The sequence below is a fragment of the Cyprinodon variegatus genome, unplaced genomic scaffold (genome assembly GCF_000732505.1).
Source record: "Cyprinodon variegatus isolate N-32 unplaced genomic scaffold, C_variegatus-1.0 Scaffold36, whole genome shotgun sequence".
Taxonomy (NCBI): Eukaryota; Metazoa; Chordata; class Actinopteri; order Cyprinodontiformes; family Cyprinodontidae; genus Cyprinodon; species Cyprinodon variegatus.
Window position 1 is genome coordinate 859,688 of NW_015150489.1, and position 22,674 is coordinate 882,361.

The 22,674-nt window shown below is 35.4% G+C and overlaps 1 protein-coding gene across 2 annotated transcripts in view; it reads right to left on the minus strand.

The window, feature by feature from the left end:
- LOC107104817 (gamma-aminobutyric acid receptor subunit alpha-6-like) overlaps window positions 1-17,046 on the minus strand; it is a 45,404-nt gene extending 28,358 nt beyond the window's left edge. For both annotated transcript variants that reach the window (XM_015404937.1, XM_015404930.1), the window contains exons 1-7: window positions 16,884-17,046; window positions 16,621-16,739; window positions 16,276-16,343; window positions 14,394-14,614; window positions 12,218-12,300; window positions 10,169-10,312; window positions 9,683-9,835 (exon numbers count right to left, since the gene is read on the minus strand). In XM_015404937.1, the coding sequence (XP_015260423.1) occupies window positions 9,683-9,835; window positions 10,169-10,312; window positions 12,218-12,300; window positions 14,394-14,614; window positions 16,276-16,343; window positions 16,621-16,739; window positions 16,884-16,942 (847 nt within the window). In that variant the 5' untranslated portion in view covers window positions 16,943-17,046. The remainder of the gene's footprint in view (window positions 1-9,682; window positions 9,836-10,168; window positions 10,313-12,217; window positions 12,301-14,393; window positions 14,615-16,275; window positions 16,344-16,620; window positions 16,740-16,883) is intronic.
- Between the last annotated feature and the right edge of the window lie 5,628 nt (window positions 17,047-22,674).

A 22,674-nucleotide genomic window follows, 5' to 3' on the forward strand; every position in this document is an offset into this window, starting at 1 on the left:
TATATATATATATCAGAGTATAGAATAACAGATATATCACTGTACGTACAAGAAATTATAGCCTCCTTTTTTTTCTTAATGGCTGAGGAACATTAGGCTGAGGTAATTTCTTTTAAAATTATATGTTCATTTTGTATTTAAATCTAGTCTTTTATTATTTACCCAGTCTTGTGGCAGAACTCTACCACTGAATGGGTTTTCTTTAATCTATGTGGTCCCTCTGTGAGAATTTGAGCTCCTGTCCCTTTAGTTTTCCAAATGTTCCTGCTGAGCTGGATTCAATAATGAAATATATTTTGTGGTGGACAGGCAGCTTTGTCCCTGCTTAGATTAACATGGCAAACTGACACAGTATAGAGACAAAAATAAATGGACTGGAAAGAATTTTGATGTAATGCAAATAATGAAATAGCCTTTCCAAATTCCTGACTGTAATTTCCTCAATCTTTGTCACTGTCACATCATTTCCCGTCACTGTAAATCTTTAATTATTAAATTAAAGAAATAACTTTCCCATTTTATAAAAGAAGTTAATAAATAAGCAGAAAATATTTAAGTTTATTTTTAAGATAAAAGCCCCTTGAATTGATGTAATACACACTGTTTGCAAATTTCTCAGTGACAAAATCTACGGCTTCATTACAGTTACAATATTTTGGCAAATACCACCTCAAATCTGATTTGTCACCCTGGCAAGTGTAGTAGTAGCAGGAAGAAAAAATGTCTACTAGATACTAATGTGTCTTCTGGTTCTGATCTCCTACTCAATTTAAGTAAAATGTTTTAACTATGTTTTAACAGATCTCAGCAGCTTTTCAAAATATTTTGGTTTATTTTTGTAAGGTATAACATAATTAGCAATAAATGATGATGATAGTATTACTGCATTAACCCATAAAATGTTAAAGACAGTTTTTATTCTAAGCTGGAAATCCTGCAATATATTGCATTGCCAAATTAAAAGCATATGAATTGCCACTCTGTGAATCCCATGCATATATTTCTTAGAACATACCTTTTTCTTTTCTATCTACTGATGTGTTGCTTATTTTATCTATTTAGCAACCATATCCCTATAGCATATTTAAATAATCTGATACTTGTATATATATTTTTTAAGTATTTTTTTAAGTATCTTTTAAGTATCCTTGATGGCTCCTGGTATTGGTAGCTTCCCTACTTGAGGTTAAACGACCCTTCCAAAAATAAAATTGTGGTATTTTTTCAACCAATATTGCGATTTTATTCAGATTAACCACAAGCATGTATATTATGTTCCGGACTATAGCCGTGCCCACTACTTTTTTAGAAAAAAATGTAAACACCGGGCTATAAGGCGCCGATATCTACTGAACTGTCTCCCATCAAACCTATAGGGGGAGCTCTATATATAGCCCCTGGTGTAGGGACAAAGAAGAATGCTAGCTCCCACAAGCTTCTTCTGAAAGATGGGGCTTCTTCAGCTCTTTATTTCAGCTCTGCATGAGTTGAGCCAAGTCTTTTCATTGGTTCGGCAGCTTTAATGCGGCAAATAAATGTAAAAATGTGTGAATTTGGGAAATTTGTTCTCTGTCTTGCGTGCTGCTAGCCTGTTCATGTGCTAAATGAAAATAAGCCCCTCATTATTTCATTTCCAACTTTGACTTCCTCTCTGGCGGTTAGGAAAAATCCACAGAAAAGCCATGTCCCCTTTAAGCCGCATGGTTCAAAGCGTGGGGAAAAAGTAGTGGCTTATAACCCTGAAAATACGGTAGATGTTTCCCTCAGGAGTTTCACTGCTTTCATGACCTTGATGGCTTTCTTGTCCAGAGGTCATCGTCATATGACTTTGCTGTTACTGGAGTGTGGAAAGTGTGTTTACTTGCATGCATGGATCTACGCATTAGCTGCAACTTTCTCTTCCCTTTTGTGTGGTGAAAAACTCACTTTAATTCCCGATGCCTAAAGGGCTGGAGTTAGAAGGTCAATATCTTACTTCTGCTAAACGTAATGATTAAAACTGAGTTCTTCTGCAATGGGAAAATTGGATTTGGTTAAATTGCTATTATTTGCAAAGGCAATTAATTTCTCACCCCTGTGCCCTACCATAGAGCTTCCTTTTCTTTGCATATGGACTGAATATTTATAAACTTAAAAGTAAAAAATAAAAAAAGAAAAAATAAATTGAATGGCAATGTTTATTTAGAGGTACTTTTTGTGGATAGTTGTAAATAGTTGTCCATGTGATTCTGTGCAAAAATGAAAAAAAAAAATGTATGCTATATACTGTTATAGATAGAACAATGTGATGTTCAGATAAAGGATTTAGACCATGGTCAAAACATTTTCTATTGTCTTGTTTAGGTTCAAACCTGGTTGTATTAAATTAAAGATGCTGACAAAGTAAACCCCTTTTAGGGGCCCATTAGTAAAGTATATATCTAAATTATTTCATCAAGCTAAAGCAAACAGGGAAAAAAGGGTCATTGAACATTTCTGCCCACATTTTAACCAAATGTGTGCTTTGGTTGTGCACATTTCATTAAAAGCGTTAGGAACCATGGAGGAGTTTAATGCACCTCATAATGTTTTTAAAAGCATTCTCTATAAGCTTAAACAGTGAGAGCTTACAACTATTGAATACAGCCTCCTCTACCAGTCAAGCAGTGGTGAATGTCTCTATCACAGCAAAAGGGGACATGAGAGGAAAGGCTGACAGGGTGGGAGGGAAAGGCAACAGAATAGGAGCAAAACAGTGTGGGATGGGTAAGAAATAAAAAAGACAGGATAGAAATAAAACGCTTGGGGCATTTATGTGCTTTTACAGGGAAAAAGTAAGATACAAATTAGGCCACACTCAATTAAGCCTGTAAAACCTGGGCTCGGGGGACTCTCAGCTTCTGCTGAGGTTGTTGACAATCCAGCACAAGGCATCATGACTTAATGTACACTCTCTTCTCCCATGCTCTACTCATTCTCCTTTTTATCTTCACTTTAATGTGCCATCCAAAATATGAATGCAACTAGAAAATGTTTTTTACATACAAAATGCACTGTGCAAAAATAAGACAGAACTTTTACAGTGCACAAAAAGAAACAGAACATTTTGATAAACATTCTTTAATATTTCTATAATTGTTTGGAGAAGACCCTGAACTTCTCAAACATCCACATCCTAAACAGAGCCAGAGATTCAGTCCATCCTTATTGGTTTATTTTGTGACCCATGGCCTGTGAAATAAGGGAAACTCGTGGCACAACATTTTTAAATATAAAACTTTTTTTTTCTTTTTTTGTTCTTGTTAATGTTGTTGTTTTGTTGCAACAACAGTTGGAACTCAACAATGCGCATCAATTATTGAAGAATCGCAAATATCATAGCGAAAGCTTAGTCTAGTTTGTAGGATTATATGACTGTTGAACTTAAGCTTTAGGAAGAGCAGTGTGGCATTTGTCCATGATAATGGAAACAATGCAACACATATTTACCAATACAGCATTAGTGAAGAGCCCAGGGAAATGTCCGTCTCCACTCTAAATGTGGTTTTTCAAATCTAAAGAAGGGTTAAGGCAATAACTGCTGAGATAGTTACTGAAGTACAATGTAACTTGTCTGCTGTTAAAGTCCCCATAATACATGCAAAGTTTAAACAATAAAATAAGATACATTAGAAAAGCTGTCTGCCTTCACACCAGTGCAGGTTGGACTCCGCCAGTCTTGCAGCTTTTCATAGGTTACACTTTAGAGCAGTGGTCTCCAACCCTGGTCCTCAAGAAATACTGTCCTACAGATTTTAGATGCATCCCTGCTTCAACACAGCTGAATCAAATGATTGATTACCTTTTCAAGCCATTCATTTGATTCAGCTGTGTTGAAGCAGGGATGCATCTAAAATCTGTAGGACAGTATTTCTTGAGGACCAGGGTTGGAGACCACTGCTTTACTGCTTCATGGGAAGGATTTAGTTCAAGAGGCATGTTTATTTTGGGAAGCTATGTGTCTCATCCCTGCATTTTTCAGGGGTGGGTTTTTTAACATACACTGAAGTACTTTACACAACTAATTTTAAGCAGAAGAACAATGATAGAAAAGGGAATTAGATTTGTCCTTTAACAACTTATGCTGAAAAGTTTTTACAATGACAAGACCAAAACAAACCAAACCTTCTCTGGAATCCTCCTGTTTTGCTAGTTTAGTTGTATCTCATAAAAAAAAAATGAACACATTTTATATGGAACAGTGGGAGACCAATAAACAGCAGGGGGAATGATAACAATGAGTTGTCACAGACTGAATTCCTGCACGGGGTCTAAACTCCCTCCCTGATACTAATAACTTGATCTATTCTCTAAAGCAAAGTGCAGGGTTGTTGATGCATTGACTCACTTCTGAGGAAGAGGAAAGAGCTCTGAGCTGTAAGAGTCAGCAGTATAATTTTACTCAGCTGCAGCTTGTAGAATTTCCCAGAAGTGAAATTGCATTTGCAAATGATACCTCTTCCCATGTACGTTCACAAATTCTCTCTTCTTCATTGTCTCTTTTCATGCCTGTTACTTGTGTCAGTGCATCCCTGTCTTTGTTTAGTGACTCTCACCCTCTCTGCTCCCAAGGCTGAAACTGGGTGGTAACTGTAGCGTAATGTAATGCGAGGATGTGGAACCTGTAAGTGCTCGGAGGAGAGCCAAGTAAACATCCTTATCCTCTCGGCCCTGGAATCACCAGTTCCAAAACACATAATTATTCCTGAGTAATTAAGCTGCACCACAGTGAAGATAGAATTGGGAAAATAAAGCTAAGTTCCAACAAAATATCACTGTCTCTGTTGATCTCTTGTAGGGAACAGTTCTTTAAAAAAAAAAAAACAGGGAAATATTAATTCAAAATGCATAAGATTAAAATACATACTGTATGCTTTGTTAGAGTGCTGTAATTGAAATGTGTGTTTTATTGAAACAGGTTCTATAGTATATGGATATATTCTTCACTATAGCTTACTTAAAGCACATAATGTTATAAATGACAATTAACTTGTGAATACATCAGACATATTTTAATATGTTAACAGTTAAAATAGTTTTAATAAAACTGTGAGATACACATACTGTAGCTATTGGGATGGGAGTTTGCAAACCTGAATACAAATGAGAGTGAGATCAGCACCTAAAATGGCATTTTAAACAGCATTTCTTCAAGCAAACCTTTTGCCCATATTTTAACCAGGCCTGATCCATAAATCTAAGGAAGAACCTTGGACTGTTCGCTTCCCGCTTTGCATTCTAAAAGACCAGGGTCTGATTTTGTACTTAGAAAACAGGGCCTGAAATTCACATTAGCCACTTTTCCTGCAAAGGTTGCAATTAGGGAGTCGAGTCATTGATTACTGAATCAATCTAAAGCTGATTGATGATATCTGTACAAGCAAGCTTCTAACATCAAGAAAAAAATGGAAACTCTAAAACAAAACAAAACATCTACATTTTAGTGGTTAGTCCAAAGGAAAATCTAAATAAAATCTTGATCGCAATATTGGTTAGAAATAATCGGAATAAGCTGTTAGCGACATACACAGTGTTTGTAAAAAAAATCAGTCTAAATATAGTTTACACTGTAGGTAACAATTCATGCAGTGTTCCTTGTATTGTTTGGTATATTACAACTATTTACAACTAAAGCCTATTTGTAAAGACTACAGGTATAATATATTTAAAGTCTAGCACCTTTTTAAAACTTCTGCCAATATTCTTATCTCCCAATTCATCATTCTATGAGATGCATTTGTTTCACAATCAAAAATCACAATAACTTACTGATTTTAAAATACCTTCTCTATATCCGTGATCAAGTCTGGATCTGCTTTGCTTGTAGATGATATAGCCATATAACTACAAGTTCACTATGAAATCTATAAAGAGAAACTTCACATATATAATTTACAATGAAAAGATGCAAGATAATCTTTCTGCTCTGAGATTATCAACAAAAACATTTAAAATGCTTGTGCCTTATTTGCCACAGTTGACAGGTTATAAAACCCTCTTAACTCCATGCTCGATAAACAAGTATTTAAAAAGGCCTACCATGACTTTGCAAAGTTCTGTAGATAGAAAATACAAGGTATTAGAAAAGCAGTCTGTAAAGGAAAGTCAATTCCAGTACCAAGGCTGTCACCTGTTTGAATAAAATCTGTTTAAATGCTCTAATTCTGCTAAATAAACAGCAAAAAAAAAAAAAATCTTCAGCAGCTAAGCTCCTCGTGCTCACTTGATCTTTAACCCTGAGGTTTTATTAAGAAGGTTTTACTTATTTGATTGAAATCATAAACATCCCTTATGTTGAGCATTTCCCCCAGGCATTAAAACAGCAACTACCCACCACTGTTGAAAAAGAGACGCTTGGACAAATTAATCCAGCAGAACTACAGATCCATCTCAAACCTCCATTTCATTAGTAAAATTATTTAAAAGGTTGTGTTTCAACTCTTAAATTGGGACACTTATGCTGTGTTGCATTTTTTTGAGTAACTCCCTGCCCCCCAAATGCCTGTCTCATTTTCCTAGCTCCCTTTTAGTAACTTCTATCACAGATGCTCAATATTAGCTCTTTAGCCCATTCTTTGTTCTTTTCCCCATATATACACCACCCCGGCAGCTCCTCATTACTGGTTCATCTTCATTGTTTTGGTCCCCATGTGTTGTTCCTCTCTGGCCTTTCCTGTTTTTTTTTTGTTTTCTGTATTTGTTTATGAACTTTGCATCTGCTGCCTTTGGATTTTGATTAAATCTGCATGTAGGCATCTCTGCCTCCTCATCTCTGCATTTGGGTCCTCAACCAACTTCCTTCAAACCTTTACACTTCTATGTGTCAGGAATGAACTAAAAATCAGATGTCAGAAAAATCACATGCGGGGTCCTCAAGGCTGCATTCTGGGGGGCCTTCCTATTAAATACCTACATGCTCCCCTTAGCTCAGATAATAGCAAACAACAACATAACATAACTATGCAGACGATACACAGCTTAACATCAAAATGTAACCAGGTGACCATGAAACCATCAGAGCTTTGGCTAGATTCTTAAAACAGATCAATATGTGGACGTGCCATAATTTTCTCCAACTAAATAAAAAAAAAAAAGAGGTAATAATCTTCAGACCGAAGAAGAGATCCAGAGTTATCTCACAGCTTCAGCTACTACAGCTAGAAACCACGATTATAGGACAAAATCTTGGTGTCATGATGGACTCAGACCTGAACCTTCAGAGTAGCATAAAGGCAGTTACTAAGTCAGCCTTTTATCACCTGTCCTTAAGGACTAATTTTTAAAAAGGATAAAAAAAAAAACTCATTCATACATTTATCTTCAGTAGGATCGATTACTGCAACAGTGGCTTCATAGTTTTGCCCAAAAAATTCCGTCGGAAAGCTGCAGCTGATCCAAAACGCTTCTGCCCGTGTTCAATACAAACCAAGGATCATACAAATTTCGCTATCATGTAGTATGTCGAATTTGGCTCAGTTGTGCCAAATTAAGTATAGGTACTTTTTGTGCTTCATCAAAATTGGGCATTGTCACTTGATCTAAGCCAAATATTCGTCTACTAAAATTTCTTGTAGAGTTAGAAGTTTTTGGTTCAAACCTAAGCCAGATGCCTTTCTGTACAGGATCTTTCCAGGAACATGACGTGTATGTGTAAATGCGGAATTACTATTAGTTTAACGTTACGTTCACAGTTTGAGCAGCAAAAAAAATCTGCTGTTTCATTTTTGCAAACATTAAGGTCAGACACTCCTAAAGAGCATCTTTTAAAGACGATCCTGCCTTAAAATATTATTTTGCTGTTGGAGCCACACAGACTCTCGTAGACCGGCGTTGCACTGTCACTGGAAATCTCCAGCAGCAGCTGTTTCAGGTGGTTTTCTGCAACTGTTTGTGAAGGTTTTTCGTTTTTCATGCACACAAACTGCAGGCACCAGAATAATTACGAGAAACATATTTTACCATCATGTTTCAACATTTTAAGTTTATTTAGACAAAATAAACTGTTTCAGGGGAGTGATAATGGTGCTATGCAAAAGCAGCACTGTGTCTGTCTCTGTGCCAGTTCCCAAATTGGCTTCTCTGATCGGTTGATGTGGCGCATCGAGCAGCAAAAGTAAAATTTTTCCAACTCCAGCATCTTGTGAAGCTCGTCGTGCACCTCAGATGCTCAGAAGCTCATGAGGCGCTGCTTCAGCTGCTCAGATATGTTAAGATGCACTGCTCCTGCTGCTCAAGGCACGCTGCAGGACCTTCTCATGCACCTTGATGGGCCTCAACGATTTACTTTGCATATGAACCCGCTGCTTCTGCTGCTCAAAGCGTGTGTAGTGAACGCACCATTAGTATCATTTTCTAAATTTTACTCATTAAACACAGGTGATTTGTTGTGGTCCTTAGCCACTCAATGAAAGACCCTAGGTTTTCCAGCAAAACTTTGCTAAGTGCTTCACACTGCAGCTTAAGTCATACAGACTTCCCAATATAACACTGTCAAATTTCCTAATATACTCACTGTGAAGACAAAAGGTTCCCTTTCTTGCCAAAAATACCTCACAGACTAACAGGTGCAACAACTAAGAAACAATCACTTCCCCTGCCAGTGATTATAACTTAATTACTATTTCATGAAGGAGAAAGAACAAAGAGCCAAAATGTTCATCAACATTACTTTTTTCTCACGTTTTAAAGGTAAAAGCGGGTGCAGGCAGTGTGAAACAGCAGCTGGTAAACTTTGAATCACTAACACATTTAGAAATCATCTGGAAATTGTTAATTTATTCTGTTCCAATTACACATCTATTTGTGATGATAGGTAAATGCATTCAGGTAAATAAGAAAGAATAAAATCATAGGTATGGGGAGATATATTTTCATTGTTCATGAAAGTTGTAAAACACTGTTTTACCCTATTTTGTTTTTAAAGACTAAAAAGTATTCTGTAAAGTAAATTCAGGATCTGATGCCAACCCAGTCATCTAGAACTGTATCATTGTATCTAAAAGCCAATTTAAAATTACCACTGAACTGGGTTTCTTTGTGCTTTGTTCACTGTAAACAACATTTAAAGCACCACATTTTCAGAAAGGAAGCTTGGTATTGATATATTCTAAACACACAACATGAGTTACATCAGCAAAAGAGATGCAGTTGTCCTTAATACAGTACCATTCAAAGTTATAGTGTATTTTATAGTGTATTGGAACAAGATGCAATGCATCAAAAGAACATCAATCCTCATAACACCTTCACATGTTGTGGCAAGGGCGCTGCTCTAAAGAATTATCAATTAATCTTTAGATCCAAAATATTTTGGAAATTATGAGCATTTAAGATACATTTACCAAACTTAAATTACAAAAATAAACAAAAGCTTTGTTTTGACAAAAATACATTTTGATGATTGACACTTAAAACGCTATAATTGATTAGAATTTGAACATAATTATTAATTAGAATAGAGAAAACATGTTAAAACGGACTACCCTCCTTTTTTTTTTAAAGATCATTTGACAAAGAAAATAATAATGGTTTTGTATTTTTAATTAATTTTCAGAGGAAGAAAATTCATTACCTTTATTTTATTCTAGTCTTTCTGCATTATTAAAAAAAAAATGTGTGAAAACACATGAATTAATTACAAAAAATGAATTTAAAGATAAATTACCGAACACGGTCCTAGCTGGAACAGATTCCTTATTGATCCAGAAGGAAACTTGCGCCAGAATGACAGTCATTATGCAGGGAATGTAGGTCTGAATCAGGAAGAAACCCATTTTCCTTTGAAGATGGAAGTGGACAGTCATTATGACATATTCACCTATAGGAGTACAGAGAGGAATTAAAATCAGATGAATCAGATAAAACCTGTCACAATACATTTCATAGGGTTTTTATTGTGATTTATTTCTGAAACAAAAAATGCATAAGAGATATTTTACCTGTCCATCTCTCAAAAAAGCAGAATTTATATGGTTAATTTTACTGTTTTCTTATAATAACACGTATGCTTTTTGGAAGTAATATAATTCTCATACTTATGAAGGCTCTTTTTACACACTGTAAAACAATAAATGGGTCAAGCAAAAGTGTGAAAGCTTTCTGATCCAATCAGTATAATCAGTTTATGAGTTAAGAAGAAAAATCTAATGACCTGTGTTAGATTTCAGCCTTTCGCTTGACACTGTCTGACCTATAAGGTCATATTGCAACAAGCTAGATGATTCCTGTGGAACTTCAACAGAAGACTGAGGTCCTTTCTTCCATGTGTACACAATCTCACTCATGGGGTAAGCATCTGTAAAGGAAATACATGAGATCTTAATGGAAATTCAAATTATTCAGATATAAAGAAATACAATTTATGGAAGAAATAATATGATTTAAAATAGTGTTGCGCCGATGGCATTTGGCCCCGATACCGATACCCGATACCTGTCTGTGCAGTATCGGCCGATACCGATACCATAATAATGTAAAATAATTGCCATCATGGCTTTGTCAAGCTGCTGCCTACCTTTGTGAAGCAGGAAAAAATCTAATACAAAGTGAAACCAGTAGAACTTTTTATTGCCTACCAGGAGTGGGTGACAATAGTTGAATAAACTTATGGCTCTCAAAATGGTATCGGTGCCCTATTTGTTGGTACTCGCCGATACCGATACCACCATTTTAGGGCAGTATCAGGACCCCATCCGATACGGGTATCGGTATCGGTGCAACACTACTTTTAAACAAAAGTAGATCATTCAAAACTTACACTATAAACACCATCAATGAAACTTGGAAATATATACATAGCTTATTCCATGTACTTTTCTTTATTTTGTCAAGTTACAACCCCACACTCCAAAGCATTATGTTAGCTTATTATGTCGTATACCAACACAAAGCATAATTACAGTGAAAGGAATTTACATTTTAAATATAATAGCCTGAGAATGACCCAAACTGAATTAAACTAGCTTTGCTCTTTGTCCCTAAACAAAATCCAGTAAAACCAACTGCCTTCATATTCTCCATACTTGTAAATAGTTCACTCTTGTCTAATTGGATCTCAGTATAAAAATAGAAGTTCTGTGAAGACTTTAGATGTTTAATGGGGAGCATAGTAACACACAGCTTCATAGATACCAATAAACACACCTGGTAGGTGAGTGATATAGAAGGGACATTTAAAGCAGCACTAGGTTCTAAAACATATCCTCATTTTCAAACATCTCACATAGCACTTTTTAAACCATTAGTAAAAATTTAAATAGTATAGCATTTCTACAAGAAAACATCAAACATAGTATTCAATCACAACCGACTAGCCGAACAATATTCAGAAGAAGAAAAAAACAAGAGGTTTATTAAATCTGTGGAGGAGCTTCAACTCAGGTGGGAAAAAAATAAAAAAGTAAAACCACAACTAAAGGTATTCTTTAGACTTTTTCTTTCCAGTTTGCAAGTAGCTACATATTGGACACAGCAAATACATTGAAGTATTTGTTCTGACCAAAACTGAATCTTACAGCTTACATGTGGACATTAGCAAAAAACCAAAAGTCCTAATAGTAGAAGCATTATGCTTTGCCAAGGATTTGTTTAAGCAGAAAAAATAGTAATTGTTGATGGTTAGATGGATGGTTTGAATTACAGGGGAACCTTAGAGGAAAACCTTTTAAAGGCTGCAGTAAACTTCTAGTAAGTGTCCTAAACAAAGAGTCAACACTTAGTCATGGTTTAGATCAAAACAAAATTGTGAAAGCTGTGAATGCTTAATCCAAGTCCACATTTGACTCCAATAGAGAATCTCTGACAAAAAAAAAAACACCCTAACTCCAGAGAAATATCTAGTTGTAAAACAAGCTGTGTTTGCAATGTCTAGAGTTGGTGATATTAAATTAAAAGTATATGCCAACATTTCCACGTTTATATTAAGATATTTAAAAAAAAAATCTAAATATTTCATTTATTTTTTACAATCATGCAATAGCTTGTTGTGTTCCATAAACTTCCCCAAAATAAAAGGAGTTCAAATTAAACAAACAGTCTGTTGAATTAAAAGCATATTTAATAGAGTTCCCACATGTGAGATTTCAAACTGCAGTCTTAGAAGGAATCTTGTCAGATGGTCAGTTACTTTGTGACAGTGTGATTATTCGAGAGTGACACCATCTGTCGAACAACAGAGACTCAACAAGAAAGCAATACTCACAGCTCCCAAATTTGAGTGGGCAAGCATGGCCATCCATCGGGAAGTTCATGAGACGCATGGGGCACTCTGCATTTATAGTTAATCTGTTAGAATAAAGAAAGCTGAACTCAATTTTACATTTGAGCTGACACTGAGCAACGGATGCTGCTTTAAAATAGATTTTGCAGTATGCTGTTATTCTAAATTTTGTTATGGGGGAATAATAAAAAAAAAGCTCTGCATCTATGAATGATACTTTGAAATATATAGATACATTTTATCATCAAAAATGAATATATCCAATCACAGTTATTTACTTTATTCCCATGACATGGTCCATGGGGAAAAAAATGATTTCTTATTAAGCACTAGTTATGACAGGAGTGAGGGTAGCATGGCCTTATATGGCAACGTTAGCAGTGAGAAAGCCTCATCAATTTAATTTACTGTAAGTACCAGCACTATTGAGCATGTGACACATAACATTTTTAGTGATCTAATAATTGTTTAAAGGACATTTTATATTTTCATGAGCCCCCACTAATTAACTAACAAAGGGAAATTTTTCAATGTTTTCCTTTTTTAGTTTTTGAATGTGAACAGTACATTTTAATACAGTTACTAGCCTCTCCATACTCTTCAAAGTGTTAGATTCATGGCCCCTGGAAAGCATTGGATAAACTGCTATTTAAGAACATAAACACTTATATATATTCAACAAACAGACTGTATAGTTATTTACTTATTTTCAGTAAGAGTATCCTAGATGCTATCCCACTTAAAACATAAAGTATTTGAATTAGTCAACAGTTTAATTGAATGATTCACTTCATTAATGATTAGATTTCTGATTTTTACTTCTCTGCTTGTGAAAAAAACAACAACATTAGGGATTAGATTACTATTTTCTGTTGAACAATCTTAAATTCTCATTTGGATTGGCTTATGGAAAAATACCAAAAGATCTTAAGCTGACACAACAAAAAGCTTTTCATCACTATTGCCACAGAAATCTGTGCACTTTGCCTGCAAACACCATAAACTGAGGGATTTTGGCATTTGTTTGGAAAGGTCAGCATTTTTGCTGTTTAAAATCTATCAAGGAAAAACTGAAAACCTAAAACCTGCGTAGAAATATTTACAATTCGCAGTGGAAAATAAGTTGTCTCTGGAAATAAAACTCTCAGTTTAATCAGATGCATTTGACAGAGGGATACAGATTAAAACAGTGTTTAACATGGACCAAAGAGAGAATAGAATTTAGTATAATTAATATAATCTTTGAAACACATGATTGCTGAATAGCTCATTTAATAATGCAATTGTTTGATAACATTGTTCTAGCTTATCCACTGCACAACAGAAAGAAGCCTGTGCTGATTCTACTGTAAGTAGGTCAAAACATTAAGGAAATATCTTAAGCCTAAGAAAATGATCAAAGAAAAAGAAACCAATTGATTTAACAATTCATCTCTTGCTGATACATGTTTTCACTATAGGTTTGCATGCTTCAGTAAAGTTTATATTCTGCAAAATACTTTGCTAAAACAAAAAAAGAATTGAACTATATTATAACTATTTTAATGCTGTTTCTGATGCATAACATTTTAATGAGCTGGGTACATGAACCAGGGTTTATTTCCAGACAAATGTATATATATTTTAAATACAAATTGATTTCAGACAATAAAACAGGACATTTAGAGAACTTATTACATTGGTAAAAGTAACAAACTGTGGAATTTATTACATTTCTCTTTTTAATGAGCTGTACCACGAAAACATCTATGTAATCTGACTTTATGTGGCTTTGAACGGCTCTTGTGGTTTATTGAACGGATTATTTAAAGCTTATACATTTTATCTTAACCTTTAAAAGTCAAGTTGAGCCACCCAGATAATCTGGTTATTTTTTAAATCTGCTTTTTTTTTTTTTTTTATATTCATACTGTCACTGAGTCTAGTTTTTTCATGCTGGAAATTTACTTTGGAACAAAGCTTCGAAGTCATGTTTGTTTGAATTGCTTTCAAGGACTGTTTTGAGTATCAGATGGCACATTTCTCTTTTTTTGGCACTCTATAGTCCTTTTTAATGTTTGTGCATATTCTTGGACGCCTATTTAGTAGAATAGCTTTCCAGGTTTATGCTCTGTTCTGGCTTTGGCTGGGTATTATTATTGCTGTCCAGAACTGTTACCTCATGGTGTAGAGGATAGTTCCGTTTTGCATGATGCGGAACAGCTTGTTCGGAGTGGTCATGTTGTGAGATATTGACCTCTTGCCATTCCGGAAAAATGTGTCAGGAGTCCAGATTTTGCTGACCATAAGGTTGTTTAGCCGCAGGATCTCAATCGGGCCTTCAAATTTTAGCCGTTCATCAATCCATGTCTGACGAAAGAACACATCCATGGTGTACTCCTGGAAAGGGGTTCAAATGCATGTTATAGCAGCTTTTACAGACATTGAAACCACGCATGTTTCTAATTCTGCTTCCACAGTCAACTATTTTGAGTCATTATTATTTGCTACCCCAGAGAGAATGACAGATGGGCTTGTGAGCCATACTTTGATGAAGCCATCTCAATACTATACAGTACTAGCAGTATAATAATTTATTTTCCTACTCACATTAATTTTTTTGTTTGTTTTTTTCTTCAAGAGGTGCCCCCCCTTCTCTTTAGAATGACCAAATTAGCCATAGCATTGATTTAACATGATTTTTAAATCATTCATCTAGATTTTGGTATGTCTCATATGACTGGATCATGCAAGGCTGCATGTCTGTCAACTGTGCATTTATGATGTGAATATCTCAGTCCACGATATTCCAAGGGAACTGTGTCATATCGAAATCTGGTGACTGTGGAAGCCATATGAGGACAGTGAACACTGTCATTTAAAAAAAAAAACAACTAGTTGGGTTATTTTAAATTATTCGGCCTAGTTTCATAGCATTTACTGTAAAAGTTAGGTACACTGAAGAGATGTGCATAGCCAGTTTAATTCCTTATCCCCAGCCACCAACAACAATGTGAACCCTTGACACAAATCCTGTAGTATTCATGCTTTCATGGGTTTTGTTCCAATCCAAACTACCTAAATGTCACAAATTAAACCAAGACTCAGACATTTTTTATCAGCCTATTCAAATTTTGGCATAATTTTCCTGCTTTTACATGATAGCAGTTAAAGGTCATGTGGTTTGCCGCTTTTGTAGGCCATGTGCTTCAAAGTTTGACATGAGTATTTATTTCTCCTTACATCATCTAGACCCAGATTGCACATTCTTTTTTGACTTCTAAAATGACAAAAAGTATTTTGCCAATTAGACAGCGCGTACTGGACATTCTCTAAACAGGATGGCTGTGCTTGAAAGTTCTGGCAGGTAAGCTTTTCTGAAATACTCCAACCCACATGGTGGGCCCCAAAAAAACATCCTGTGTTAAATTACTGTTATCTGATTATCTCCTTTGCTAATTGTGTTTACATTTTTTTAAAGAGGTGTATCCAATAAAGTGGCCAAAAAAGTTAACCTTTGGTGGAAAAAAGCAATCTTAAAATGAATAGAAATACTTTTACCAATGTCAAAGTAAAAGTCTGGAAAGAGTCTGTCGTGACACATCGTCAAAAGAAGGGTCTTGCTCAGCTTTTAAGAGCTGATGACATGCTTTCACAACACATATGCCTCTAGCATATAAAAGGCTATAGATGCTGTTAACTAGTATCTAAAGCTAGAGAGTAGAGCACAAAAGCCATACATCAGTCAGCCTATCCCATGGCAGGAGTTGCCAGCCTATCATGTCCCAACATCAGCTACATCTCTATCTCTCTTTCTCTCTCTGGGGGGAGATGAGGGTGAGTTGGGGGGGATTGTCAACCAGATTAAAGTCCTAAGCTGTACTAATGACATCCTGCCCAAATGCCTGAATAATGAAAGCTGAGAGCCATAAGTTAGAACATATATGCTTTGATATACATGAAAAACTAACTATATATCTTTTTTTTTTATTTTACAAACAGTTGTTTCAATCTTTGGAATAAATGAAAGTCAAAAGTAGTATTTCTTAAGGTTTACATACCATCTCTACATCTGAAACAGGTCCAAAGCTGGTGACAAATATGTCAGTTTTGACCTCTGTGACAGGACCTAGAGCAGAAGTACAAGGTTTTGTTCTGACTTTGATCATATTTGTTCATGTTCTTTAAAATCTAAAAAGTTCACAATCAAACCCTTTTATTAATCTATATAAATAGGATTAACAGAAATTTGAAACATTGCGCATAAATATACTGCTGGAATCTCAGCACTAAGCAGAAAATTGGGCACACATGCGCTGGATTAAAACTTTATCATCTAAGAAAAAAAACCTAAACTATTTACTAAAATGAGATTACATGGAAGTCAACAAGATAAATGTATGTACCTCCAAATCCAGGTCGCAGCCTGTTGTCATAACCATCCAGTAATCTATCCAATATACGCGTGATATTATCCAAATAGATACTGGTATCGCTGTGCTGAGTCTCACAAACACTTCTCGCGCTGAAAGTAGATGGATTGAAACAGACAATTCAATTAGCTATCAAATCATTCCAACACTGGAGAGTTTCTCTATGCACTGAATGATTGCGTTCCCGTGCGTAAAGAAGTCAGCCAAAAACGCAAAGAAAGAGTTGTCACACTTACCAAAACAGAAATAAGCTCGTCCAAATGAAAGCCATGCCTCGCAAAGACCCGATCGACATGATGCATTATTTTAAAAGCATGGTTCTTTACTGGTTTTGGTCCTTTTTCTTTTATTTGAAATAAGTGCGACAAGATCACGCCAGTCCAGCACGACTTGACTTTCCCTCTAGTGCGGTTGCGCCCGCCTCATCCTGAACTGCTCAGCTGGAAAAGCCGAAAGAGTTTTCAACAGAGTGAAGAGGAGGGGGGGTAGTGAGGAGGGGTGTCTAATGTTAACGCGCTTCTCTCTTTATGATGGAAACCGATATTTAAGGTTTGGACATAAGAAGATCTGGAAGTATGTGAGGTTATAGTTAATAATGGTAAGTAAAATATTTAAACTAAGAAGGTTGGACGTAATAAAGCGCATGGGAAGAACAGAGAGAAGGGATAAAGTGTGGAGGAGTGCTTACTGTATATGTATACAGTAACAACAATTTCACCAGCATATCAATAGAGCTTTTGCATGGCAGTATAATTTCTCAATCTGCTATTGCTCCCTCTTAGTCTCCTATGTATTCAATGTATATGACATAGACACAAAAGAAAAAAAATAAAATAAAAATAGTATGATTCACACTGGGGTTGAGTGGAGTGGGTGGTAGGTACCTGTAGTGCACTATCAAACTCCATAGAACAAGATTAATGGGACATCACACCCAGCTAAATATAGCAATTACCACAAAGTAGATTTTTGCATGTTTTGCAAAACCACAGCTGAATTAATGTCACTGTGTTCTTTGGTTTCCTATGACATGTGGTTTTCAGCAATTATTGCTGTTGTCACTTCAAGTACCAGAGCCAGATTGTTACTGTATGTGGCCTTAAATCAATGCGATTGGTGTGCTCTGGAACTATTATTGGCAACCACAGCCAGTGGGGTCAGTGGTAGTGTGTTAAAAACACTGCAGATTGTTATTTTTCTGTAAATAACAAGACCAGATCATCTGGCACCAAAAACCATTCAAATTCACTTAGATCACCTTTATTCTATATTCTGATGCTGTTTGAATTTCAGAAAATTTTAATTGTTTTTACATGACCAGTATACTACATGTATTGCTGTCAAGTGTTGTGACTTTAATTGAAAAAGGTTTAGGTATATCTCAATCATCATCAGCCTTGAAATTGGCTGCACTTGATTCTAATTTTCACTGTAAATTTGTTCAGCTAATTTGCACATGTAATATCTTATTATGAGTTTTAAAATGAATTGAAAATGTTAACCAAATATTTGTAAAGGTTTAACTACATAGGAAGTTATGTGTTGGAGTGATATGCAGTGCTTCACTTCAAATAATATGAACGCAAATTAATCACAACAACTTTAGTAAGCAACATTTTAACCCAGAAGAGAAAGCTGCAGATTTCTTAAAACCTAGAAAAGGGGAAGCATCAAATCCTCTCAGTATATCAGCAAGCTTCAGTAGTTTTATGTGTTGAGTGATCAATGACCTAGAATACATTCTGTTTTTTTAGCAATGCATTACTTTTTCATTATAAGCGGTATCATAGTCATACTATCAATAATTCATATGTAGGAGAAAAATATAGGATTTTACTCTGGCATACTGAAAATCTGAAAACTGGTTTCACAATGTAATCCTCAAACTCTCCTTATTTTCTCCTTAAAACACAAGTTATATAATGATTTCAATATATAACTTGAATTATATTAAAAATAAAAGCAGATTGACTCAGATAACTCTGTTGAGTGTACAGTATATTAGATTCCACCAGGGCTGCCCTCTGTCACTGCTCCTCTTTATAACCTTTATGGACGGGATTTCAATGCACAGCAATGGGCTGGGAAGTCTTGTTTTAGAACCAGTAGATGTTGTTCCTGCTTTTTGCCGATGCTGTGTTAGTTTTGGCTACCTTCTGCCAAGACCTACAGAATATGGTGGAGAAGTTTGCAGCTAAGTGTGAAGCAGCTCCTCAAGTCCAAGGCCATTGTTCTCGACTGGTAAAAGTTGGCTTACTCCTTCAGATCAGAGGAGAATTCCTGCCTCAAGTGGAGGATTTGAAGTATCTTGGGGTCCTGTTTATGACATGTAGTATAAAGACACACACAGATACACACACACACACAAAAAAAAACATACTTCTTGATGATACCAATGTTGTTGTTGTTGTGATGCTCTCCCATTGCCATGGCTTAATGTTGAAATACAAACAACCACAATGAAAGCGATGATAGGCTTATTAAAATGTTAAAGTAATTTACTAATTTCCAACAAAAGTTTGCTTTGGAATTTAGTATAATTTACTGGGCTAAATGAGAGGTAGAAAAAGAGTGCCTTTGCACTACTTTTCTATGTAAAGTTCATTTACAGCACTGCACTCCAATATTTGTGTTACATCTGACCATTGCACAAAGAAAAATCTTTTAGATGTCTCAAAAAGATTTGCCACACCAACCTTACCTGTAAAACACAGAAAAAAACACCCATGCACATACACAGACAAATGCGTTGTGTCACACTATCCTTGTGTGAACTTTCCATTGACATACATTTATTTCTCATTCGTTTCTATGGCCCAACCCAGACCCTTACCCTAACCATTACAAACATCCCCACAAATACCTAAAAGTCTGTGGTGTAGTGGAGGACTTTTCAGAGCTCCGCAGTTATACCTTCGACTGTGCTCCAGTGCATTTGAATAATTTTACAGCCAGGTAAACCTGACAGTTATCATCATGTATTTCCTCCACTTTTTCTCACTCATTTGATGTGCCTAGATTTGCACGTATGTACAGAGAACATTTTGTTTCAAAGCAAAGGGTTTCTTTTAACATAGTTCTTTAACTCCAAATGGTCTTTGGCTCGCCAGAAAAACATAGTGAGTATGGGGGTTTTATAGCAGGCTTTGCAGGGCATTCACGGTGTACTTTAAAGCTTTGTCCTTTTGAGAGTGTCTTGAGAGATCTAAGTTTCCTGTCTAAAAGCACTGTTTACTAATCCTTATCCTGGGTCCAATAATGTTCACTATTCCATCCATGTAAATATTTACTTCCTGGCAGTGTGGCACATCATTATACATGTTTCATGACAGATAACCAAACACCAAGTTGGGCATTAAAGTCATGTGGAAGGAAAGAGACACATGACTTTCAATATTTGGTCACAAATTACGATCAGAAATGTGTAATAATTTAAATTTAGCCTCTTTTTATCTGGCACTTCAAATAAAAATCCACTGCAACCAACTAAATTTAGAGGTTATATACCAAACGTAGTCCACTAAGGTGTAATTTAGTCTAAGTGTGATAACAGCTGTTTTAAATTGGCCTATTTTTAGGAGGAGAGTGAAAAATAAAACATGCTCAAGACCAGGAAACACTTCCCAAAAGCTGAGGATAAATCTGTAAAAATATCCAATATCCAAACATCCAATGATCTGTTAAATGTATTTATTATCAATCTTGAACTTGTAAAGCAAAGCTTTATTAAAAGGTTTCCCCTGAAGAGCAATTGTTAAATGATAGCTTTATATAAGTCAGTTTAAAGTTAGCCAAAGGCCATTCAGGGGACTGAGCAGGCATTCAGAATTAAATTCTCTTTTCATTTGAGACTGAAAATTAATATTTTGGGCTAAATGTATAATATATTATGTGGTACAACCCTAATGCTGCACATTCTTTCCTCACTGGGACATATTAGGGAAAGCATCATGATCTGTTTTATTGTTTGCTTGACTTGTTCGTGAAGTTGCTGAGTAATAGCATAATGCAAAGACTAGTAAGTGCTTCCTCTGTGGTAATCTAAAGTACATATAACAACAAGAATCCAATACCAGCCTTCCTGACCGGGATAAAGGCTATCTGGACACTCCATCCAAGAGCATGTTCTGTCAGGCGTCAAACAGCCACAGTAAGTGGTACAAGGAGTGGAGAAGTAATGTTTTGACTGGCTCTATTGGAAGCTGTGTAAGTGCAGATTGTAAGACATTAGGCCTAGACCTGAAAGCTAGTAAGAGTAACAGTAAGCCCCAGTTTTATTGATTATCCAGCTACAGCGAACACATTCTTGATATTTCACTCTTACTTCTATTTGGTCCAGTCTATACATTTTTGTGTATGGACATTAGGTTTTTAAAGACTAAGTGGAAAGAGTAAAGATAAAAATTGGAGGTCATTACCTCAAACAGCAACATTTCTATAAAATGTAAAATGCCTTCACTGTTTGTTAAACTGGAGCTATGAATTGAGATGAAAAAAGCCCAGTGAGTGTTACAGACTGGATTTATCTATACCCCATTCCATGAGAACAATGCACTTCATATGCCAGGGGTGGGGAAAGCAATTCAATTATGTCATCTTAAGAAGTACAATTACTGGGAAGATAAGGACACATACTTCGAAATCCACTGGGTTTTGAAGAAGATTAAAAAAAAAACTCAACAGCAGGAGTTTGTTAATGAGTTCATTACTCAACAAAAACGGTTTTAATTAAATAAGTCATGATATGCCTTCTGTGGATGATTCTCACAGTTTTCAAATGAATGCATGAAAGTTTCAAAAACTAGCCAACCTCTTCAAGGTAATAGACTAGAATTGCAGGGAAATGAGTGTTTATTTTAGTTAAAAAGGAGAGAAAAATTAAAAGATAAGCACGGGCTAGGTGAAATCTTTATTTTTGTTCCACTGCTCTAAAGTCACATTAATTTTAATTACTGTATAGTAAATATACAAGCAGCACTCAAAGTTGCACTTAAGTTATAAATTTTTCAAATACCTAATCCTCGTAAATACAACAAAGAAAAGCATTGTCTAAACTCAGTTCTGGCCACACCACAATGCTTCTATAAATACATGATTTCTCCCACATGAGATGGACCCACTGTATTTTATGAGCCTCACCATGTGGTATCTATGGTAACCAGTTAGAGTAGAAGAAACTCAGCATGCGTGGTGCAATTTGAATTTGAGCAAGTTTCAGGACTATTAAGAAGCAAATGTGATCACAAGATAAAAAAAAGAAACACATTATCTGATCACAGCCACTGAAATTACTTGAAACCAGCGTTAGCATCACTGTAAAGTTAGGAACAATCTAGTGTTTAGGGAACCACCAAGTAAAATATAATATAAAACAAACAAATTAAAATACTTTTTCATGGGGTCTGTTTGGTGACCTATTTTTTTTTTCTTTGTAACTTAAACTGCATTAGACAATTCAGCGTTTGAATAATTGCATAGGAATGTTACAATCTTAGTTTTTTGACAACTTTAATACTTAGTCTTCTCAGTCTCACATAAAGAGTGCTTTACACAAAAAAGCAGTGCTGCAGAAGAATCTGTGCTTATTACCAATGATATGCTCCACCACCTACAACCTGACATATGAAAATTTTTACACTGTTGTTTCCATGGAGATGAAACCATACCATAATTTATTTATATATATTTTTTCTTTTTTAGATAACAGAGGAACTTTCCTCAGACTGGAATGGCATGGCTCATCATAAAATGTGCTTGATAGATACAATCTGCCCACAGAAAAAGGTGTGAAAAATTATTTTTTTATGTTTGTATATTTATTTATAAATATGCAAACATGTTCAGAGTACATCATTTAAACTGTTAGGAGAATAAAATATTAGATTTTATTACTAAAAGTCAATACGAGAAAGTTCTTGAATCATGTTACTTCTCTTAATAATTTAGTTCTTTCATATGGCTTCAGTTTAAATAATGCAATGTATATCACATAATTTGAACAACTAACATCTCAATCCAACTTTATAG